The 19,963-nt window shown below is 41.1% G+C and overlaps 1 protein-coding gene across 1 annotated transcript in view; it reads right to left on the reverse strand.

The window, feature by feature from the left end:
* The window catches only part of ABCB10 (ATP binding cassette subfamily B member 10), a 28,165-nt gene extending 8,644 nt beyond the window's left edge, over positions 1 to 19,521 (reverse strand). Inside the window, exons 1-9 of the mRNA XM_042456728.1 lie at positions 19,482 to 19,521; positions 14,546 to 14,562; positions 12,983 to 13,259; positions 9,145 to 9,345; positions 8,560 to 8,762; positions 7,357 to 7,491; positions 5,855 to 6,001; positions 4,424 to 4,559; positions 1,646 to 1,741 (exon numbers count right to left, since the gene is read on the reverse strand). Of these exons, the coding sequence (XP_042312662.1) occupies positions 1,646 to 1,741; positions 4,424 to 4,559; positions 5,855 to 6,001; positions 7,357 to 7,491; positions 8,560 to 8,762; positions 9,145 to 9,345; positions 12,983 to 13,259; positions 14,546 to 14,562; positions 19,482 to 19,521 (1,252 nt within the window). The remainder of the gene's footprint in view (positions 1 to 1,645; positions 1,742 to 4,423; positions 4,560 to 5,854; positions 6,002 to 7,356; positions 7,492 to 8,559; positions 8,763 to 9,144; positions 9,346 to 12,982; positions 13,260 to 14,545; positions 14,563 to 19,481) is intronic.
* Between the last annotated feature and the right edge of the window lie 442 nt (positions 19,522 to 19,963).

A 19,963-nucleotide genomic window follows, 5' to 3' on the forward strand; every position in this document is an offset into this window, starting at 1 on the left:
ACAGCTGGGTGTCATCGGCATACAGATGGTAGGAAAAACCGAAAGAGCTGATGAGTTTACCTAAGGACAGTGTGTAGAGAGAAAACAGAAGGGGACCCAGAACAGAGCCCTGGGGAACTCCAACAGATAAGGGAACAGAGGATGAAGTCTGACTACCTGTGACCACTGCAAAAGATCTGTCTGACAAATAAGATCTAAACCAGTCGAGAACAGAGTCTGAGAACCCAAGGTCAGAGAGTATATCAACTAGAAGACAGTGATCAACGGTGTCAAAGGCTGCAGACAAATCAAGAAGGATGAGAACAGAGTAAAGGCCATTAGCCTTGGCCTGTAAAAGGTCATTGGAGATCTTAGTGAGAGCTGTCTCTGTGGAATGCCGTTTTCTGTATATTTACTCTTAAACTTTCCCTGAAACCCATAATTTCTCTGCGCACCAAGCCTTAATAAGATTGCATCAAAACGATGCTATTGCATTGTGCTGTATGCCTTCAGGTTGTTTCCAATTTATGTGACTCTTAAGGTGAATCTATCACAGGATTTTCTTGGCATGTTTCTTCAGAGGAAGTCTGCCATTTCCACCCTCTGAGACTGTGACTTGCCCAAGGTCACCCAGTGGGTTTCCATGGCGAAGCGGGAAGCAGAATCCTGGTTTCCAGAGTTGTAGTCCAATGCTAAAATCAGGATGCCACGTGGCTCATAATAGATTGGTAGGATACTAGGATTCTCAATTCTTCCCAAGACAACTGCTGTACCTTTGTCCTCCAGCATGTTTTTTACATTATTTTTAATAAGTATGAGTTGTCCTCCCAGCCAATCACAAGAGGTAGGCTGGGGTTTCCCTGCTAGAGATCTCCAGGGAATCTCCAAGGAAGGAATAATGAAAACTACATTCAACCCAAGGTGATTAGTAAACCATAGCAGGATAGGAACCACCGTTGGAAAGAATCGATTTCCAAATGACCCACCAGTGGTACAGCACCAAGAGAGCCATACAGTCATACAATGAGCTCCAGACAAAGATGACACTAACACAGTACAATTGTGATATTACAGTGTCATGTGAAATGCTTCTACACCCCACTGTATTTAGCAAGCTTACTTGATAGGAAGTACAAAACTGCAGCCTTGGTCTTTGGATTGGATATGAATCTCATTTGTGTTCTATATTAACATGGAGAATCTTTGGTCCTCCAGATGTTGGAGGCTACAATTCCCATAATTCCTTCACATTAATCTTTTTGGCTAGGGCTGATGGGACGTGAATTTCAAACATCTGGAGGGCAAAAGGTTTCCCAGTCATCCACTAATGATAAATACCTCTTTCTGATATTTCTTAGTGTTTTGATTTTACTTAACCAAAACATTTCCTCAGCTTGTCTTTCTGTGGTATGGTAATAATGTATTCATATCAAACCATAGAGGCTACCACTTCATCTATCTGATAATATATTAAGTACCAAAAACTATAATTTTGTCAGGTATGGCTGCATCAGACTAATATGGCTACCTATCCTTCTGAAATGACTCATGAGAAATTATTTTAATTTATGAAAAAAAAATACTTATTGCATTCTGGCTTAAAATGTTTTGGGATATCATACCATCTTAATCAGTTGCAAAATATCAATGAAAACAGAGAGCCTACCATTAAAAGGAAGTTCTGGCTTTCGATCAATAAGTTCCCAGAGACGCCCTCCTGCACCTAATCCTTTCATTAGTTCAGAATAGAAAGAGCTTAAACCTAAAAAAATAAGATAAAAACTTATTGTTTATGCATGAATGATATAGAATATGTACTTTGGAGACTGAAATACGTTAGCCTAATCACCATTACTGAATACAGTACTCATTCCAATGGCCCATGTTAATACACAACTTGAAAAACAGGTCTTGTACATTTGACAGTATAAGCTCAACCAATCCCTTTAAAAACAGGAGATTTGAATAGCTAGCTTGTAAAAAGTACATTCTTGACAGGAACAGTTCTTATAGAGGGGCAATGCCCTTCCTCCCTCAATTCAAAAGGGTAAATGGACCTTAGCACTGCAGAAAGTGACCATATAGCACAGAGTTGTTTCACTCTCTCTCTCTTTTAACTAAAAGGCACTCTTGAAAAGGCTGGCAGTGCTACAGCTGTGAAGGAGGAAGCCTTCCTCGTGATCTCTAGAACTTTTGGTCTGTGTACAGTTTAAAAGGCTAGATGAGTGTATCTACCAGGGAGGCACTGTGAGAAGTGGCCAGTCCCTATAGGTTACACTGAGATGTTATTTTAAAGAGGTCAGTACAGCTTTTACCACCTTGGCATTCCCATGATTTTGTCACTGTGTTAGACCTTTTCCTGTGCTCCCCATTGCAAATTTCCATTCTGTTTAATTCTTCTATTCACTCCCTGTAGGTTCAGTGCAGAACCATCATGCTTCTCTCACTACAAAGAGGCATATTTTAAGCTGCATTAAAACCAAAAAGCTTGCTGGCTTCCATTAGGTGTGTCCAACAGCCCTCTGTCCACGTTTCAAATTTGAGGGGGGATATTCATCCTTTTCAATTCTTATGAAATGCATGTTTACTTACATATCCACTCATAATCTACTCATATATACTTCCATTCTGTGCTGCACTTCAAGGCTGTGGAAGTGCATTCTAATGGTTTGTGCAGTCAGCTTCTGTATATTTCACAAAAGTAACGGTAAACAAAAAGCCTATTCTGATTCCTATATTTCCTATTTATATACTATATGCACAGTTTCACCCATGTTAAAACATTACCTTATTAAAAGAGGTTAAGTATTTTTGTGCATTAAAAATTTTAAAGGCTTTTAAAATGGTAGTATTTTTTACCCATCTGGTCTTAGAGGAGGGACAGAAATATTGCAAAAACACGCTGAGATCCAGTTAGATTAGTCAGATTTTGAGAGTTTTCTTACTCTCATTTTGTATTGCACAATGTATCTTCCCTTCTTGTTTCCAATCAATGAATGTACATAACACAGTCAACAAAGGCTATTTCTCACTACTTTGAAGCTGTTTCACTGTTTGCTACAGAAATTATTCAGTAACTAAATTCAGATCAATTCATTCACAGCGTTTAGCACATTTGGGAGTGGCCTGATCACATCTAAGTTGTGCTTTGTTTGTGGAAACACTGTGTTGCCAAGCATATTTTGAGTGGACTGCTTTCTGATACACGCTACATCAGTTATTTGAATTGCTCTTATCTCCAGTATTGCAGTAAGGTTGCAACAACACAACTAAAGGCCCTATTTATTTTCCCCAGTCAAGTTCTTAAAGATGCACTGTCTTAAATCAGTAGTTGCATGAAGGGTATGGATGTTCTGTTTCCCACAATAGCAAGTTCCCAGAATATTGTTAGATTTCATATTAGCAACTGATGGGAGCATTACCATGCTATTCCCTCTGTTCCATAATGCTGTTATAGACCAAGGTTTGCTTCTCCTGTCAGAAAGGTGCCACTGTTGCCATGTTTGACCTAAGGCATTAATGATGAAATAGATACAGCTGTACTATATCTTTTATTGGGCCTAATCCTGCTGTTAAAATTTAACATGAGCATTTGAGTTCCCTACAGCTCTGTCAGTCAGAAATATAGTTATTTTGCAACTATGTACCTGGGCTATATGTCATATGCCTAAAAGGAATGAACATTCTGCATCAAGAAAACTAAGAGAAGGTGAATTCTGCCACATATATACTATGCAACCTATTCAGATTTGTATATATATATATTTTCATATAATCTATGGTTCAAAACACTGCAGAAAAATCCAGTTTGTGATAACTTTAAGTGCCCTAGCTCAGTGCTAGGGAATTCTAGGAACTGTAGTTTTGTGAAGATATTTAGCCTTCTCTGTCAGAGAGCTCTAGTGCCACAATAAACTACAATTCCCAGGATTCTCTAGCACTGAGCCAGGGCAGTTAAAATGGTCTCAATCTCGATTATTTCTGTAGTGTGTTTTGAATTTATGCTTCCATATGTACTAAACAATTTAAAAATTGTCTAATTTATTCTGATTGCCTAGCGATGAAGGGGGACAGAGAACTACTGTATGTAGGACACAAAAAGCATATGACACTCTTATTGGTACAAACATTGTTCAGCTGTGCCTGGCTTTTTGAGATTTCATGTGCACACAACTTTGTGATCAATGGAACAATAACTGGATTTTTTTGTTTTGTTTTGAAAAAGTAGAGACTCCTAAGCTCCTAAATTCTGTGATCATTATTTAATTTTGATGACTTTCTGCACTGAAACTATGATGTTCACACTGAATCAAGATATTTACTAATGGATATAATTTATAATAAATTTAATGTATAGTGCTTCAAGAGCCGTTTGTATTAGTTACAGAACTTTCAAGGCCTTTAAATACTTTTTGTTATTAAATGTACATTTTATGATGCATACCTCCAATGCTTATGCCAACCCAGAAGGCATACATTAAGAAAGAAGACAGTTCACCAATAGTCATGTGGGCACTTCCCATCAGTAATCCTCCTTTGTACAGAACAGAGAGCACAATCAAATTCCCAGATAGCCCAGTCTGAGAAGAAGAAAAGGGAGAAAAAAGGTTGAAAGAGTAATACATCTTTCAATACAATTCTTCAAGCTACATCTTATAAAACACTGTCATATTTTAAAAATATTGATCCAAAAACCTATGCTCAATTCAAACCCCCCCCCCATCAGATATACTCAGGAGGGGGAGCATCCTAAATGAATGAATGCAAATACAAACAGTTTCATCTCTGTTCTTTTAAGTGGCAGAGGCTACATCAGGAAGGAACATATCCAATATATTATCTGATATATTATTTCTGGGAGGTATTTTTGGAATTTTAACTTTATTTTTGGTTTTATTTGGGGGAAAATACTTTAGAAAGCTTCCAAGGATAGCCAAATATATACTATTAGCCCCAAAAGTGCTCTAGTCCAATACATCACAAGTTAACTGATGTGAGGAAGCAACAATTGGAGCTTTTTGCTACAATTATTTCCTGGAAATTGGGCAGAGACTGGCAGCCAATGGCAAAAGGACCAGCACTGATCCAGTGAACACCATTTTGAATACCACTGCTCAAGTAGAAGCTAGTTCTGCTCACAATCCACATCTGATTTTCAGAGATTTCACCTGCTGCTGTCCTCTGGCCCACATTGAATATTGTTCTTTAAAGATTCTCCAAATCAGACAAGATACTTTGGGATATGAGGGAATGGCCAGAGGCTACAAGCAGAAAGGGGAGGTGGGAATGTCTGCTGGAGCAATTATGATACAACCAATTGCCTGCTTTATTACTCTGCAGCTAAATCATTTGTATTTACATCAGTCACTAAAATATAGCCCTTGTAAACATCTTCAACTAATTTCTTTGAGAAGGATACCACTAGTCTCCATCTACAACTAATATTATAATTGGCATAAGAACTGCTTAAAAGGAATATTTATTTAATATTTAATTTCCATGTAAATGGCTCCAATATCCAACTTGCAAATTTACTCATTAAATAGTGCAGTTTCAGAAACAGTTGGAGAGTCTCTGGGGAAGCATCTAGCAAAGAAACTCTCTGAAGTGTCTGAGTGCAATGACCATAGTTAATCCTAACAAGCAAATCCTCAGTAACACACACACACACACACCCCAGAGTGTTCCATGTCCTGAAGTGTAACTCATAATTAGGCTTGCAAATAATTTTCTGTAAGGGCACTGTAGTATATTAGCCTACAAATGGAAAACGAGCATGGCCTTGTGTACAACCTAAGAACATTTTAAATATTAAAGAAAAAGCCAGGCACATACCAAAAACACTGTGGATTCCTCACCTTTGTTTTATACTTACTGCTCCAAAGAATCCTGCTCGTGCTATGGCTTCCTTTTTGGCCAACTGTAGCACATAATCAACTTTGTTCTTATATTTCTCCATTTCATTTAGCTCTTGTCCAAAAGCTCGAACAGTTCGTAAATTTCCAATCCGCTCTTCTGCTAACTGCAGTAAATATTTTTTTTTAAAAAAAAGAATTTATTCTAATCCAGCAGGCATGTTCTTATTTAATTTATGCAAAAAACAGATGGCATAAATTTCTGTTGAAGTATTTATATAAGCAAAAAGTTTATATACTATAAAAGTCATGTCTGAAGTTTTAGTTCTTCATGCTCCAAAGTAAATGGGAGTTGCTAACAAAAATGAATCAGTCTATTTCAAATCTGCGCCAGTTTCATGAATCTTATTTTAAAATACATCCTGTTTCTTCTTTCATTAATGGTGGTGAGAGCTTTTTAAAACCACACACGTTTGTATCTAAATACTATACATATTTTATTGTATTTTCTCACAAAATGTGCAAAATCTGGAGAGATGTGAAATCAGAAAGCACAGCTTCATTTCAATTTGTGCATTAGTTTCAGAGATGCAAATTAGTTCACCCAGTAATGTAGACAGATCCAATCCTATGTGTTTACTCAAAAAGTCCTTCCACTGAGTCCAGTGAAGCTTACTCTAAGATGAGTATAAGATCATAGCACAGGGTAACCTCAGCCTAGCATTAGCTTCAGCAACTGCACAGTACTGCACAGGTCATACAAAACAGTTATGCAATGACATAAGCTCAGCACAGTGGCATCTTATGCAGGCATGCTTTCATTTTACTGTAGTTTTAACAACCTATCCTCTCCAATAACTCAATATGCTAGGAACAAACAACAAAGAAAAAACTTCTTTATCCCACAGTAACAAAAAAAAAGCATAATTTTCTGACTCAGCCTTAACTTTCATTTGAAAAGGAATTAAAAAACAAACCAGAAATGTTCCACATTCCTGTTGCCTCATTCTCTACAATTAATCCCCAGTGTTATCTGATTCTTTAACTGAACTTGAATCAGGAGATAGCTGAGCACTTGAAGGACATATCTAAACACAGGGGAAGTTCAGCATGATTTTTTAAAAAATGTTTACTTTAACACTCACTTTCAAGAATTTTATTTTGAAATTTGAGAACTCTCTCTGATATGCTGTGTGTTCATCTATTATTTAATTGTTGTGTGTTACAAGTCATTTCCAACTCTAAGATGAACCTATGCTGAGGTTTTCTTGCAAGATTTCTCCTCATAGACTTCCTCTAAGGCTGAGGGAGTGTGACTTGCCCAAGGCCACCCAGTGGGATTCCATGGCTAATAAGAGATTCGAACCCTGGTCTCTTGGACTCCAAATTCAACACTCAAACCACTACACCATGTTGGCTCAGGTTCTATTATGTAATTACTTCTCATTATTCTTTCATAAGAGTTATCCTACAGTTGTGTTTTGTTATGTGCTGCTTTAAAATAAACGATTAGAGAACCCACCTGTGTAGCATCTGCAAGAGAATCTTGTGTCATTCTAGTAAGTTTTCGTAAGTATCTTCCATATAGCACAGCTACAAAAGCCAGGGGTGGCACCACACTCAGAACAAACATGGCAAGTTTGGCAGACACAAAAAACTAGAATTAAAAAGCAACTTGATTTCAACCTTTAAGCACAATTAAATAGGTTCTGCTAGTTCTGTTAACTGAACATGACGAAAATATAATCCAGTGCAATTTACAGTACTTTCAAAACTATACAAGTTTTTTTCAATCCACTTTTTATTTCCCAGCACTCTAGCACTACAAGAACTGAAATGCCTCAGCTCTTAAAAGAGACAAACAGGCAGTGCTAAAGGGAATCCCTGCTGCCAGATTATTCCTTTGAAGCCAAACTGCAACTGTTATCACCAGTGATAGAATTTGTACTAAAAGTGGGAAGGTTGCAGCTCTATGCACAGGTGCTGCTCAGGGTCACAGATCAAACCCCACCCAAGTTACATGATACAGTTGCATCATGAGTCACAGCAGAAAGAACGGCCAAAACCGTACGCAATTGTGGCTACACATTTGTTGGATTAACTCCTTCACACACACTGATCTCTGAACCTCCTGTCGTAAGAGGAAAGGTGCTTTGGATGCTTCCAGTACCACATGTACAAGCATTTTAGAGCACATGGCTTTAGATATCAGTATGTATTACAGTCCTTTGCACAGTTATCCATTTGTATCTGCAGGGGATCTGTTCTGAATCCCCCCCCCCCCCGTGGTTAACAAAAAACACGGGACCTTAAGTCCTCTTGTTTTCTATGGCAGTGCAGAATGCACACTACTGTGGCCACGTGCACACACCTCCATTACAAACAACGGGGAATTGCCATACGCGGAACCCCAAATCCTCAGATAGCAAGGCCATGGATAAAAAGAGCGCACTGTATATCTTAAGAAAAAGAAATCCTTTGGCTGAGGTGGCATTGTATCCCTTAGGGTGAGATGTACATTACAATCTGGTAGAATATAACTCCTGATTCAAATTTGTTCTCCGTCCACTGTATTACATTGCTGTCACCAGATATAATTAAAGAATTCCTTAATACAGCATCTTTGCACAACAGTGGAATTTTGAATCCTTTGTAATATCAACTGAAGCATTTTGACTCTGCCAGGCAAAGGAAGAAGGAAAGACAGGAACAAGCAGACACATACCATCATCCCAACTGCAACTGAGGCCTGAGCACCAGCTCGTAGTCCATCAGAAAGGTTTTCAGTGACTGAACGGCCCAAGAGTGCCGTGTCTGAAGATAAGCGATTAATCAGCTCTCCAGTGCTGGTTTTGTCAAAAAACGCTATCTCTTGTTTCAAGAGAGAGGAGAACATTGTTGCTCTCAGACGTTTCACAATTCTTTGTCCTGTAAGTGTCAAGAAGTGTGACAATTCATGACATAAAAGAATATGAGATAACAATATAACTCTTTTCTACACCAGATTCTATGCTGGACAAAATCAAGGGAAAACGTATTGGACAAAATGTGGTTTAGAACAGCATGCAATAGGGGAAACAGAAGATTAAAATGTCACATGCTTATGAATAACAATTTTGAACTGCAACAGCGACTCTCAGTATGGAATTAGAATTAGCAAGTGACAGTTGCTAATTTATCAACTGTCAAAATTTATCATTTCAGAATAAAACAATGCAGTCTTGAATGTGGAAATATTGGTCTGGAACTTCTCTCAGTAATTCTATATACCACAGAAAGACAGATGATTTGACATTCTCACCCCAATTACCTGCCGTTTGCATGAGGTAGACGCGGGTTGCATTGGCAGCAGCACCACACAAAAATATTCCACTTAGCAAGGCACAGAGGTTGGATAGGTTTTCTGCAAGGTCACCATTGGGATTTGTGTAAATGACATCAATAACTTTTCCCAAGAAAAAGGGAGCAGACATAGTAATAACGCTGGAAACAGTCAGAAAGCCAACAGCAGCTAGAAAAGAAAACACAACTCTTTTTTAATAACTGAAAATTTGATGTATGTTTTACATTTACACTAAAAACTAAATGGGGTGGGGGGGGACTTCAGCTCTTTATAGTGATATGCTAGTAACCAAACCTTGAGTGCCCATAATATTCTAGCCAGGCCAAAGAAGCATGGTTTAAAGAGGAGTAGCCTCAATCTGCTACAACATGTATCTTCTGGGACAGTACAGTATTATGCAAATCTATTCAAATATTAAGTTCTATACATATTCCCCTATTTATTCGCAGAGAAACATGAACAAGATTACAAATTTAAAGATTAAATGAAACTCACATGCTTCTGTGGAACATAGTCCACGTTTACAGATGAATGAAATGTCATTCTGAGTGGACAGACATCCATAGTAATGGATGTAAGGATAACTGCTGAATTTGTATGTATGGCTCTTTACTGAAGATAAGCCCTGTTTATGGAGCACATGGCAGCTATGGAGCACACACAGCTCTACCCTTGGATGCTTTGCAGCAGTTCCCCACCTCCTAACTGTCCCTCTCTGCCTAATGCCCTGCCACTAGAGCAGGAAATACTGGACCAGATGAATAACACAATCCGAATTGGTTCAAGGCAGCTTACTAACTAATAATTCTGCTTCATCAGTTTCTTTCCTTTAAAAAAAACCCTTTAATTTACAGAAACAGTGCCACCAATGAATCAGGTAGCAGACCATACTAGTTCTGTGTATACATTCAAAGTGTATGCACCAAGAACAGAGACTGTGGAGGGAAATCCCATCCTCTTCATGAACACAATCTTCACTAGTAGAGTGAATTTGTACTAACTGCAGACTGCTATGCACATTTTCAGCCAAGAGCTAAGTATGGTCCAAAACATACTGCAGAAATAATCTCGTTTTAGACCGCTTTAACTGCCCTGGATCACTACTAGGGAATCATGGGAACTGTAGTTTATTGTGACACGAGAGCTCTTTGACAAAGAAGGCTAAATGTCACAGAACTACAGTTCCCAGAATTCCCTAGACCAGGGCAGTTAAATGGTCTCAAACTGGATTATATCTGCAGTGTGTTTTGGACCTATGAGATCCATACACTGGTGAAAGGTCTGGAAACCATGCCTTATGAGCAGGAGGTTAAGGGGCTGGGTATTTTTAGTCCAGAGAAGAGAAGTTCAAGGGGAGGTATGGTAACCATGTTTAAATATTTGAAGGGATGTCACATTGAGGATGGAGCAAATTTGTTTTCTGCTGCTCGGGAGACTAGGAAATGGAGCAAAAGATTCAAGCTACAGGAAAAGAGATTTCACCTCAACATCAGGAAAAGAATCCTGATGGAAAGAGCTGTTTGACAGTGAAACAGGATGCCTTGAAGACTGGTGAAGTTTCCTTCTTTGGAGGTTTTTACACAGAGGATGGATGGCCATCTGTTGGGGGTGTTTTAATGTGTCTTCCTGCATGAAGGAAGGAGTTGGACGACAGCACGACAGCCCTTGAGGTGTCTTCCAACTCCACGATACAATGATTTTATGTAAGGGCTAATGGTGAGCCCTGGGTCTGAAATGACTGGAAACTGTTGCACTGAGTCATTGTTAAATGGATAAGAACTTATTTGCTGGGGCAGTCTGAGAAAGGAAAAGTTATCTCTGGGTGCAAGACACTGATGTTCTGGGTGTATGAAGCAAACATCTGGAAGGGAAAGTCCTTGCTAGTGGGATCTATGTCACAATTGAGGTGTGGTGGGGAGACAGGACCTGGCATATACTGGATATACTGGGGTGTGGTGGGAAGACAGGACTTGCCGTATACTGGAGCTACACTCAGACATAAAAATAAGGGACCATAGATGACAGTGTGTGTGTGTGTGTGTGTAGGATTGAGAAACAGAAAGAATGAATGAGAGAATATAACTACACAACTATGGTGCCAGAGAGTGGCAACACACACACATCACCATTGCATGTACAGAAAGCTACATGAATCCAGTACTGAGTGTAGTATAGTGGTTTGAGTGTGACTCTGGAGACCAAGGTTTTAGTGACTAGTCTCTGCTCAGCCATGAAACTCTCTCAGCTTCAGGAGAAAACAATGGCAAACCCCCTCTGAACAAATGTTGCCAAGAAAACCCCACAATAGGGTAGCCTTAGGGCTAACATAAATCATAAACGACTTGAAGACAGACTGTTTGTCTATGAAGGAGAGTTAGCATGGTGTAGTAGTCTGAGCCTTGGACTAGGACACTAGAAGACCGGGGTTTGAATCCCTACTCAGCCATGGAAACCCAGTGAGTCACCTAGGGCAAGTCACACCTTCTCAGCCTCAGAGGATGGCCATGGCAATCCCCTTCTGAGGAAACTTGTCAAGAAATCCCATGATAGGTTCACCTTAGGCTTGTCATCAGTCAGAAACGACTTGAAGACATACAACAAGCCAATAAATAGTAGGCTGCTTGTCTATGAAGGCAACCCTGCAGTGCAGCGAATGAAGGGCAGGGCCTAGAAGCCAACAGGAAGAAGGAAAGACCATGGACTGTCCTTAGGTCTGATGCCTGCGATAGCCAGTTAGTGGCACCTCTATGAATGTGTGTGTGTGTGTGTGTGTGTGAGAGAGAGAGAGAGAGAGACAAACCGGGAGTGTAACAGAGGCTGCATCAGCACTACAGAAATAATCCAGTTTCAAACCACTTTTAATTGCTATGGCTCCATGCTATGGAATTCTGGGAAGTGTAGTTTGCTGTGGCATTAGCGGGCTGATTCAGAGACAAGCAGCCTGCTATTTATTGACTTGCTTGTTGCTGTTGTGTGCCTTCAAGTCCTTTTCCTATTTATGCCGATCCTCTCATGGGGTTTCCTTGGCAAGTTTCCTCAGAGGAAACATTCTCTCAGGCTGAGAGAGTGTGACTTGCCTCCCCAAAAAAACCAAACCCATGATAGGTTCACTTTAGGGTCATCGTAAAGCACCTTAGGGTCACGCATCTTGGTGCCACCAGAATTCCAGGGCAGTGAAAGTGGGGTCAAACTGGATTATTTCTGCAGTGTGGATGCAACCAGGGGGGGAGGGGGGGATCTCTTGGCAAGTCACACTCTCTCAGCCTCAGAGGATGGCTTCTGAGGGGGAAAACCCATGAGAGGGTCGCCTTAGGGTTGCTATAAATAGCAAAGGACTTGAAGGTACACAACAACATAGAATTGTAGTTGGAAGAGACCGCAAGGGCCACCCAGTCCAACCCTTTATTCTGCCATGCAGGAACTCTCAATTAAAGCATCCCTGACAGATGGCCATCCAGCCTCTGTTTAAAAACCTCCAGGGAAGGAGACTTCATTACACTCCGAGGGAGTTTGTCGAACAGCCCTTACTGTCAGGAAGTTCCTCCTAATGTTCAGGTGGAATCTCTTTCCCTGGAGTTTGCATCCATTGTTCTGGGTCCTGTTCTCTGGAACAGCAGAAATCAAGCTCGCTCCCTCCTCGATGTGGCGCCTCTTCGAGGGCTAACAACAACAACAACAGCGACAACAACAAGCTAATAAACAGCAGGCTGCTTGTCTCTGAATCACAACCATGAACTACATCCCCGGAAGCCCATAGCGCTGAACCGTGGCAGTGGCTCTTATCCCGGAGCACAGGCCCCTTTACCTGCCAGCCTGCCTCGCTCGGGGTGGGCCAGGGCCAGGAGCCTGCGGGCGTCGGATAAGGGCCGGCCGGGAAGGGGCAGCGAGGCTCCGGGGGGGCTGGCCCGCCTTCTCCTCCGCCGCAGCCGCCCATGAAGAGGCCGCTGGGGAACAGGGGGAGCGGGGAGCCGCCGGGAAGAGGCAGCAGGGCTTCGGGGCCCATCCTGGGTAGAAGCCGAAGGGAGCTCCCGCGGGGCTCGGTCTCCGCCTGAGGAGCCGCAGCAGCAGAGGCAGGCGGCAGGCTAGGCCCGCCATGAGGCAACAACTGAGCGGCCTCCGGTCCTCCTTTGGGCGGGCTGCCCCATGAAGCGCAGCCCGCCTCGGCCCCAGCCCTTCCTGCAGCCGCCTGATAAGGCTCCTCCGGGATGAGGGAGGCGGCTCCGGGGAGAAAGAAAACCCCGCCGGAGGAGGGAGGGAAGGGAACGGGAAGGCAGGCGTGGAGGCCGGCCTCCGTCCGCAGTCCCGCCCTCGCTCCCTCCCCGGCAGCAGCGCCCTTTGCAGAGCGCAGGCCCCGCCAGGCCTCTAGGCCGCCCTCCCTCCCTCCCTCAGCCTGGCCTGGCCTTAGATAGAGGAGAGAGGCGGGAGCCCCTTCCTCCTCCATGAGAGAAAGGTATCTCTTTATCTGGAGTGTGTCTGCTCCAGCCACAAAGGTTTCACATCTGGCCTAATTAGGCGCTCCCCTCCGGCTCCGCCCTCCCTCAGGCCCAGAAGGAGAAGGGAATGGCGGTGGGGAAGGGGATCAAGCCCAGGGGCTCCTCTCTCCCTCTGAGGCCCCCCTGGACCAAGGCAGAGGGACTGGACAGTAAGCGACTCGTGTGATAATAAGGTCCTAGGTTTTTACATAGTGGTAGCATCCAAGGATATAGCCGTGTTAGTCTGTAGAATCAGTACATAGAGCGCTCTTGCAGCGCCTTTGAAACTAACTGAAATAAATTGGCAGCATGAGCATTTTTAGACTTCAGTCTACATCCTCAAATGCACCTGAAGACGTACACTGAAGTCTACAAAACCTCATGCTGCCAATTTCTCTCTGTTAGTCTTAAAGGTGCTACAAGATCTCTCTATGTACTATGTTTTTACCTGAGACAAGACCTCTCTAGGAATCTCTAGGTCTGCAAGTGCAACTCTGTGGTCAACCTCTGCCAGACATTGACCATAGAATTGCGCTGGAGGAGCTACAAAGGCCTAGTGGAGTGTTCTCTCTAGGAATCTGTAGGTCCTTCAGTGTGACTTTTGGTTAAGGTTGACCACAGAGTTATGCTGGAGGACCTAGATATTCCTAGAGAGAACCTATAAATAAAATCCTTGAGTAATCAAAGCTGCAAATGTGGAGGGTACAAGTGTATTCTCATCTCTCCACATTTGTGGCTTTGACTTTTGCAGATATTATTATTATTATTACTACATTTATTTGTATCCCACTCTTTCCCCAGAACTGTGATTCAGAGCGGCTTCCCAATATTAAAACAACAACAACACAATTAAAAACAGAGAAAAGAGGTGCCTTAAAAAGGAATCAAATCATTACAATGTTAAAATACATAGCTATTAAAAGAATAAAATACATGTTAATAAGATAAAATCTTATAACACATTTTAAAATGGAGCAACATCCCAAGCTAGCCCTTTACAAACATTCTGTTTTAAAAGCCTGTTTGAACAGGTAGGTGTTTGCCTGCCGGCGGAAGGCCATCAAGGAGGGAACCATTCTGATCTCCCTGGGCAGGGAGTCCCAGAGTCTAGGGGCAGCCATTGAGAAGGCCCTCTCTCACATCCCCACCAACCGTGCTTGTGATGGTGGTGGGATGGAGAGAAGGGCCTCTCCAGAGGACCTCAGAGCCTGGGCTGGTTCATGTGAGGATGTATGATCTGCCAAATAGCATGGACCTGAGCCATATAGGGCTTTATAGGTCATAACCAGCACTTTGAATTGTGCCCGGAAACAAACTGGCAGCCAATAGAGCTGTTTCAACAGGGACATTGTGTGGTCTCTGTAACCTGCCCCGTTAACAGCTGCATCTCTTTGAACCAGCTGAAATTTCCAAACTTTCTTCAAAGGCGACCTCATGTAGAGCCTGTTATTTATTCATGGATTATTCATGGATTTTATTAACATATTCTCTCTAGGAATATCTAAGTTGTCCAGCGCAACTCTGTGGTCAACTTGGTGGAGGTAAAAAACTCAAGAGTTAAGCCCCAGTCTCTTGGCTTCTACTTTAGGATTCCTGTGTTGTGGTTAAAATGTGATATCCTCAAATTCAGAAAACATATCCAGGGAAACAGCTATGTTGATCATACAGCAAATAACATAGAAAATCCACAAAACAGCAACAACTTTATTGGACTAACCAAAGTGCACAAAATACATGATGCAAGCTTTCAAAGCTCCACTGGCTTCTTCATCAGGCAAAGGTGTTAAAAATCAAACAGGATAAAGAAAAAAAAAAATGACCATGTTGGAGTCATAGGCCTACATTCAAGATGTTGACAAAATGCTAGTAGACATTTCCTGAAATCAAAATTCAAACCTTTTGCTATTTTCCTTTATTGTCAGAACACAATTGTTATTCTGTGGCTTTAAGTCATTTCTGACCTATGGCAATGCTAAGACAACCCTACCATGGGTTTTTCTTTGTGTGATTTGTTCAGATGGAGCTGAGGTTGAGAGAGGATGAGTGGCTTGACCATGGTCATCCAGTGTGCTTCCATCACTGATGGGGAACTGAATCCTGGTCTCTGAAAGTAATATTGTTTATCTTTGGAAGAACAATACAGTAATGCAAATCTTACATGAAATTAATGCCAAATTATATCAAAGTGCTGCAACAAAAGAGTTAGATGCTCTTTTGTTGTAGTGCTTTATTATTATCTTTATTATTTGACATAATCATGCCTTTCAGTCCTGAAATTCCTTTAAGAATGGGCTGAACCTGTTCCCCTTATTTGCACAGAAATGGAAGAGGAATGAAGCTGGCTGGCTGCAGATATCAAGAGCTGTTTATTTAGTGTATGGTTCTGAGGCTTTGACTTTGTTAATAGGAAAGAGTTATGAAGAACTAACCTTTTGAATGACATCCCTACTCAATGCCAGGAATGCTAGGCAAGTAGCTGGATCTGAAACAGTGCTCAGGCCCTGTGTTCAGTTTATATTTTTGCTTGAAAGAAAAAGGAAATAGGGGCTGTAATTGAGTAACTACAAGAAACAGTTTCTATGCATGGTTGTGAATGCAAGACAGTGAAGAAAGCTGACAGGAAGAAAATCAGCTCATTTGAAATGTGGTGCTAGAAGAAAGTTCTACAGATACTATTGGCAGACAAAAAGACAAATGAATATATCAAAGACCAAATTAAGCCTTAACTTGTATTAGAAGCCAAAATGATTAACTAAAGCTTTCTACTTCAGACTCATAATGAGGTGACATGACTAACAGGACAAATAATAACACTGAGTAAAGTGGAAGACAGCAGGAAAAGAGAAGGACCTACATTATAGGTCGATAAAATGAATCAAGGAAGCTGTGCTCTGGAGTTTGCAAGACCTGAACAGAGTCTTACTAATGAATTTTTGGAGACCTCTTGTTCTGACCTATACTTGGTTAAAAAGGGATCTGGAGCTGTGGAATAGATTTCTAACAGTTTTAGCCCAGTTCTGTGCAGCCCTGGATCGACTTCTCCGTGTCTAAATTCATACACTGCTCCACATTATAACTCTTCTTGTCCCAAGTTCATTTTTGTTGTTGTTGTATGCCTTCAAGTCATTTCTTACTTACCATAACCTAACGCAAACCTATCATGGGGTTTTCTAGGGCTGAGAGGGTGTGACTTGCCCAAGGTCACCCAGCAGATTTCCATGGTTGAGTGGAGAATTAAACCCCAGTCTCCAGAGTCCTAGTCCTATGCTCAAATCACTGTACCACTCGCCTTAACTTTATATATTTTCATACATTTCAAGTATAATAAATAGCAAAACATTGTGGAAGAAGGCACTAGACAAGATTCTCCTGAAAGAAATATTTCCTCATCTGATGGAATACAGTGTCCCTTCTACAGCATGAAATTGGATATTTATTGTGCATTCTTCAAACTAACAGGTGCTCATTTCAATGTGCTGTTATTACAGTTTCACAGTCTACCAGGTATTATGGATTCCAACCAAGAATCTAGGAATCAGTGAGGTAGCCTTAGATAATTAGGCACATTCCAGGCAGTGCTGTACTCCTGTCTGTGGGGATTTCATTCAGAGGATGATGATGATGATTTTATTCATCTATAGTTGCCTTTCCTCCAATTAAAAGTCATTTGAAAACTATTGAACACTCCCATAGAATTAACTGTTAACTGTTTATATTTACAGCTATTGGCCACAATTTTTTAAAAGAGTTGAGAGGTTTCTTATTGATAGGATACAAATCTTCATTTGCAGACCTTCCAAACTACTTGGAGCCTGAGATAATCTGGTGTTCTATTCCAGGTGGGGAAAACAGTTTTTCTAAACCATAGGAAACAGACAAGCTCCTTTGTTATGAAAATCTTTTTGTCTGCCTATTTATTAAGGCTTTTTCATGTACCAATTATTTAATTTTTAATAACTACTCTGGCTTTTTTTTTAATGTAGGTTGCCTTATGCTTTGTCAATGTATTCTGAGAATGATAAGGCTTTATTTATGGGCATTTAGGAGATATATTGAGGCCTGTGGGTAAGGAAACAAGGCAATATTACACAGTTAACTTGTATAACTTGGCTAACTAGAAGGTATAAACAGCATAGCCAGGAAACAATCACCTGAAAAGGAGAAACAGGGCTGGCTTTTCTATGAACATCCATGTGCTATAACAGCACATAGACACAAATAACTTGCCTTTGATTTTGGGTGGTAACACTGTTTTCTGATTCTGAAAATCATCCAAACAGGCAAAGTTTTCTAACATACTGACTTGTTAGCAATACTGCTTTTGACCCCATATATCTACATTAATGAACTTTCCCTTTAATAAATCCTCCACTTATTAAGACTTACATTCTGAAATGGTGACAAACATTCTGGTGCTTAGAAGGTTGTATGTACCTGTAAGTTAAAACAGGCTATGCCAAGATACAGTATATGACCTGCACAGTACCAAATATAAGCCTGGGCCTGAGGCCTGGTAGCTGGAAAACGTATGAAGCTAATAATTATGTGAGAGCACTGGTATGCTGGCCAGCTCCAAATGGCAAAATTTAACGTGGCCTCAACATGTGCACCACAATGAAAGTTTGGTGCATTCGTCATGCAACATATGTGTAGGGTACTAATCATCATCATTAGAAATATTATGCAAAATACTTCAGAGGCTTATAATGTTACTCAATGTGAATTTCCAACCTATGTTGGCTGTGTGCTCACTAATGATCTGCAGGAAAGTGCAATCTGTTCCTATAAGACAAAGGTGAAGGGGAGGAATCAATGTTTGCCCATTCCCTCCCCCCCATCACTCCACAGGTTTATGCTATCCTATGAAAGAATAAGGAGGGGGCTCAGAGGACTGAAGAAAATAGGGGAAATGATTGAATATTCCTTCTGTCACCTCTTCCTCCAGGGGAAACCACAACTAGATTAAAATCCTTCAGTAGATGAAAGGAACTCTTCAGTTCATAGAGCATACAAGCCTGCAACATTATAGTAAGTGTACTGTTTACAAATGTTCAATTGAACTTATTGATAAATAAGCATATAGGATTGTGCTATTGCAAATAATGACTGAGACAGATATGGAAGAAACTTCTAAATATATATAGTTCTGAGAGCTATGAGGACCTTTAAAGTTGCTGTTTTCCAACAAAACTGTTCAGCAGTGTAAAAATATGAAGCCCTTGGGTATGTTTTCCTCAAATACATTAAGCACTATGTAATGATAGCTTTGTAACTTTGATATGTAAAAGGAAAAGGAAACCTTCCTGCTGCAAAAACTATTGCAAAATATCATCTTGATTTACAAATCCTCAACTATTAGCTAGCTCTGCCTTGTCAGACAGGCAATCAAAACAGTGAAGAATCATTTTGTTACAAAGACCAGATTTCTGCCGTTTAAAAAGTTACATGGCAATATTAATATGGTTAAATTATTATTATTATTATTACTATTATTCACCTTTATTAACTGAACTATTAAGAAACGTTTTACACCTGGAAGGCTATTAATTACTAAGAAGTAGACAGCTACTTTAATCATGCATGGCTTCTATCCAAAATATATTTTTTAAAAATTACATTCTGATGGTAGGGACATTGACAAAGCTTATTTATGCATTTAGTGACAAGGTCACATGGGAGTTCTGTAATAGCACAGTTTTAGATCCTGGCTCAGCACAAACAATGTGGCATCCAAAAAACAACAACAGCCATTTCATTTCGCTCAAAGAAAACCAACATTAGTAACACAGCTGTTAATGGGGCAGAACTATGCCCTGGCCTAAAGCCTCTTACCACCAAACTTCATAGGTGTGTTCCGGATGGGCGTCGTCATCGTTACGCGCGAGGGGCGGCGCTTCCTGACACGCCTTGCCCCTCACGCGTAACGACTACATCAAAATGGCAGCACCGCATACAGATGGGTGCTGCCATTTTGACGTTGCGGACACACAGCGTCTGGACGTCGCGCACTGGAAGTGGCGCAGCAAGTGCGTGCCTTGTACCTTGTGGCGCCTCTTCTGAGGCGCAGGAAGAAGCACCATTTTGGCGCTTCTTTGTTGCTGCACCCGGGAACCGTGCGGTTTGGCTGCTGCGGTTCCCGGACGCAGCAACTGGCAGCGGCGCGAGAGCGCCCGCTTTGGGCGGTCTGTAAAGCGCCTTAATGTTTAGGTGGAATTTCTTTTCCTGTAGCTTGAATCTATTACTCCAGGTCCTAGTCTCTGGAACAGCAGAAAACAAGCTTGCTCCATACTATATGTGACATCCCTTCAAATAAT

This window comes from Sceloporus undulatus, chromosome 1 (genome assembly GCF_019175285.1).
Source record: "Sceloporus undulatus isolate JIND9_A2432 ecotype Alabama chromosome 1, SceUnd_v1.1, whole genome shotgun sequence".
Classification (NCBI taxonomy): domain Eukaryota; kingdom Metazoa; phylum Chordata; class Lepidosauria; order Squamata; family Phrynosomatidae; genus Sceloporus; species Sceloporus undulatus.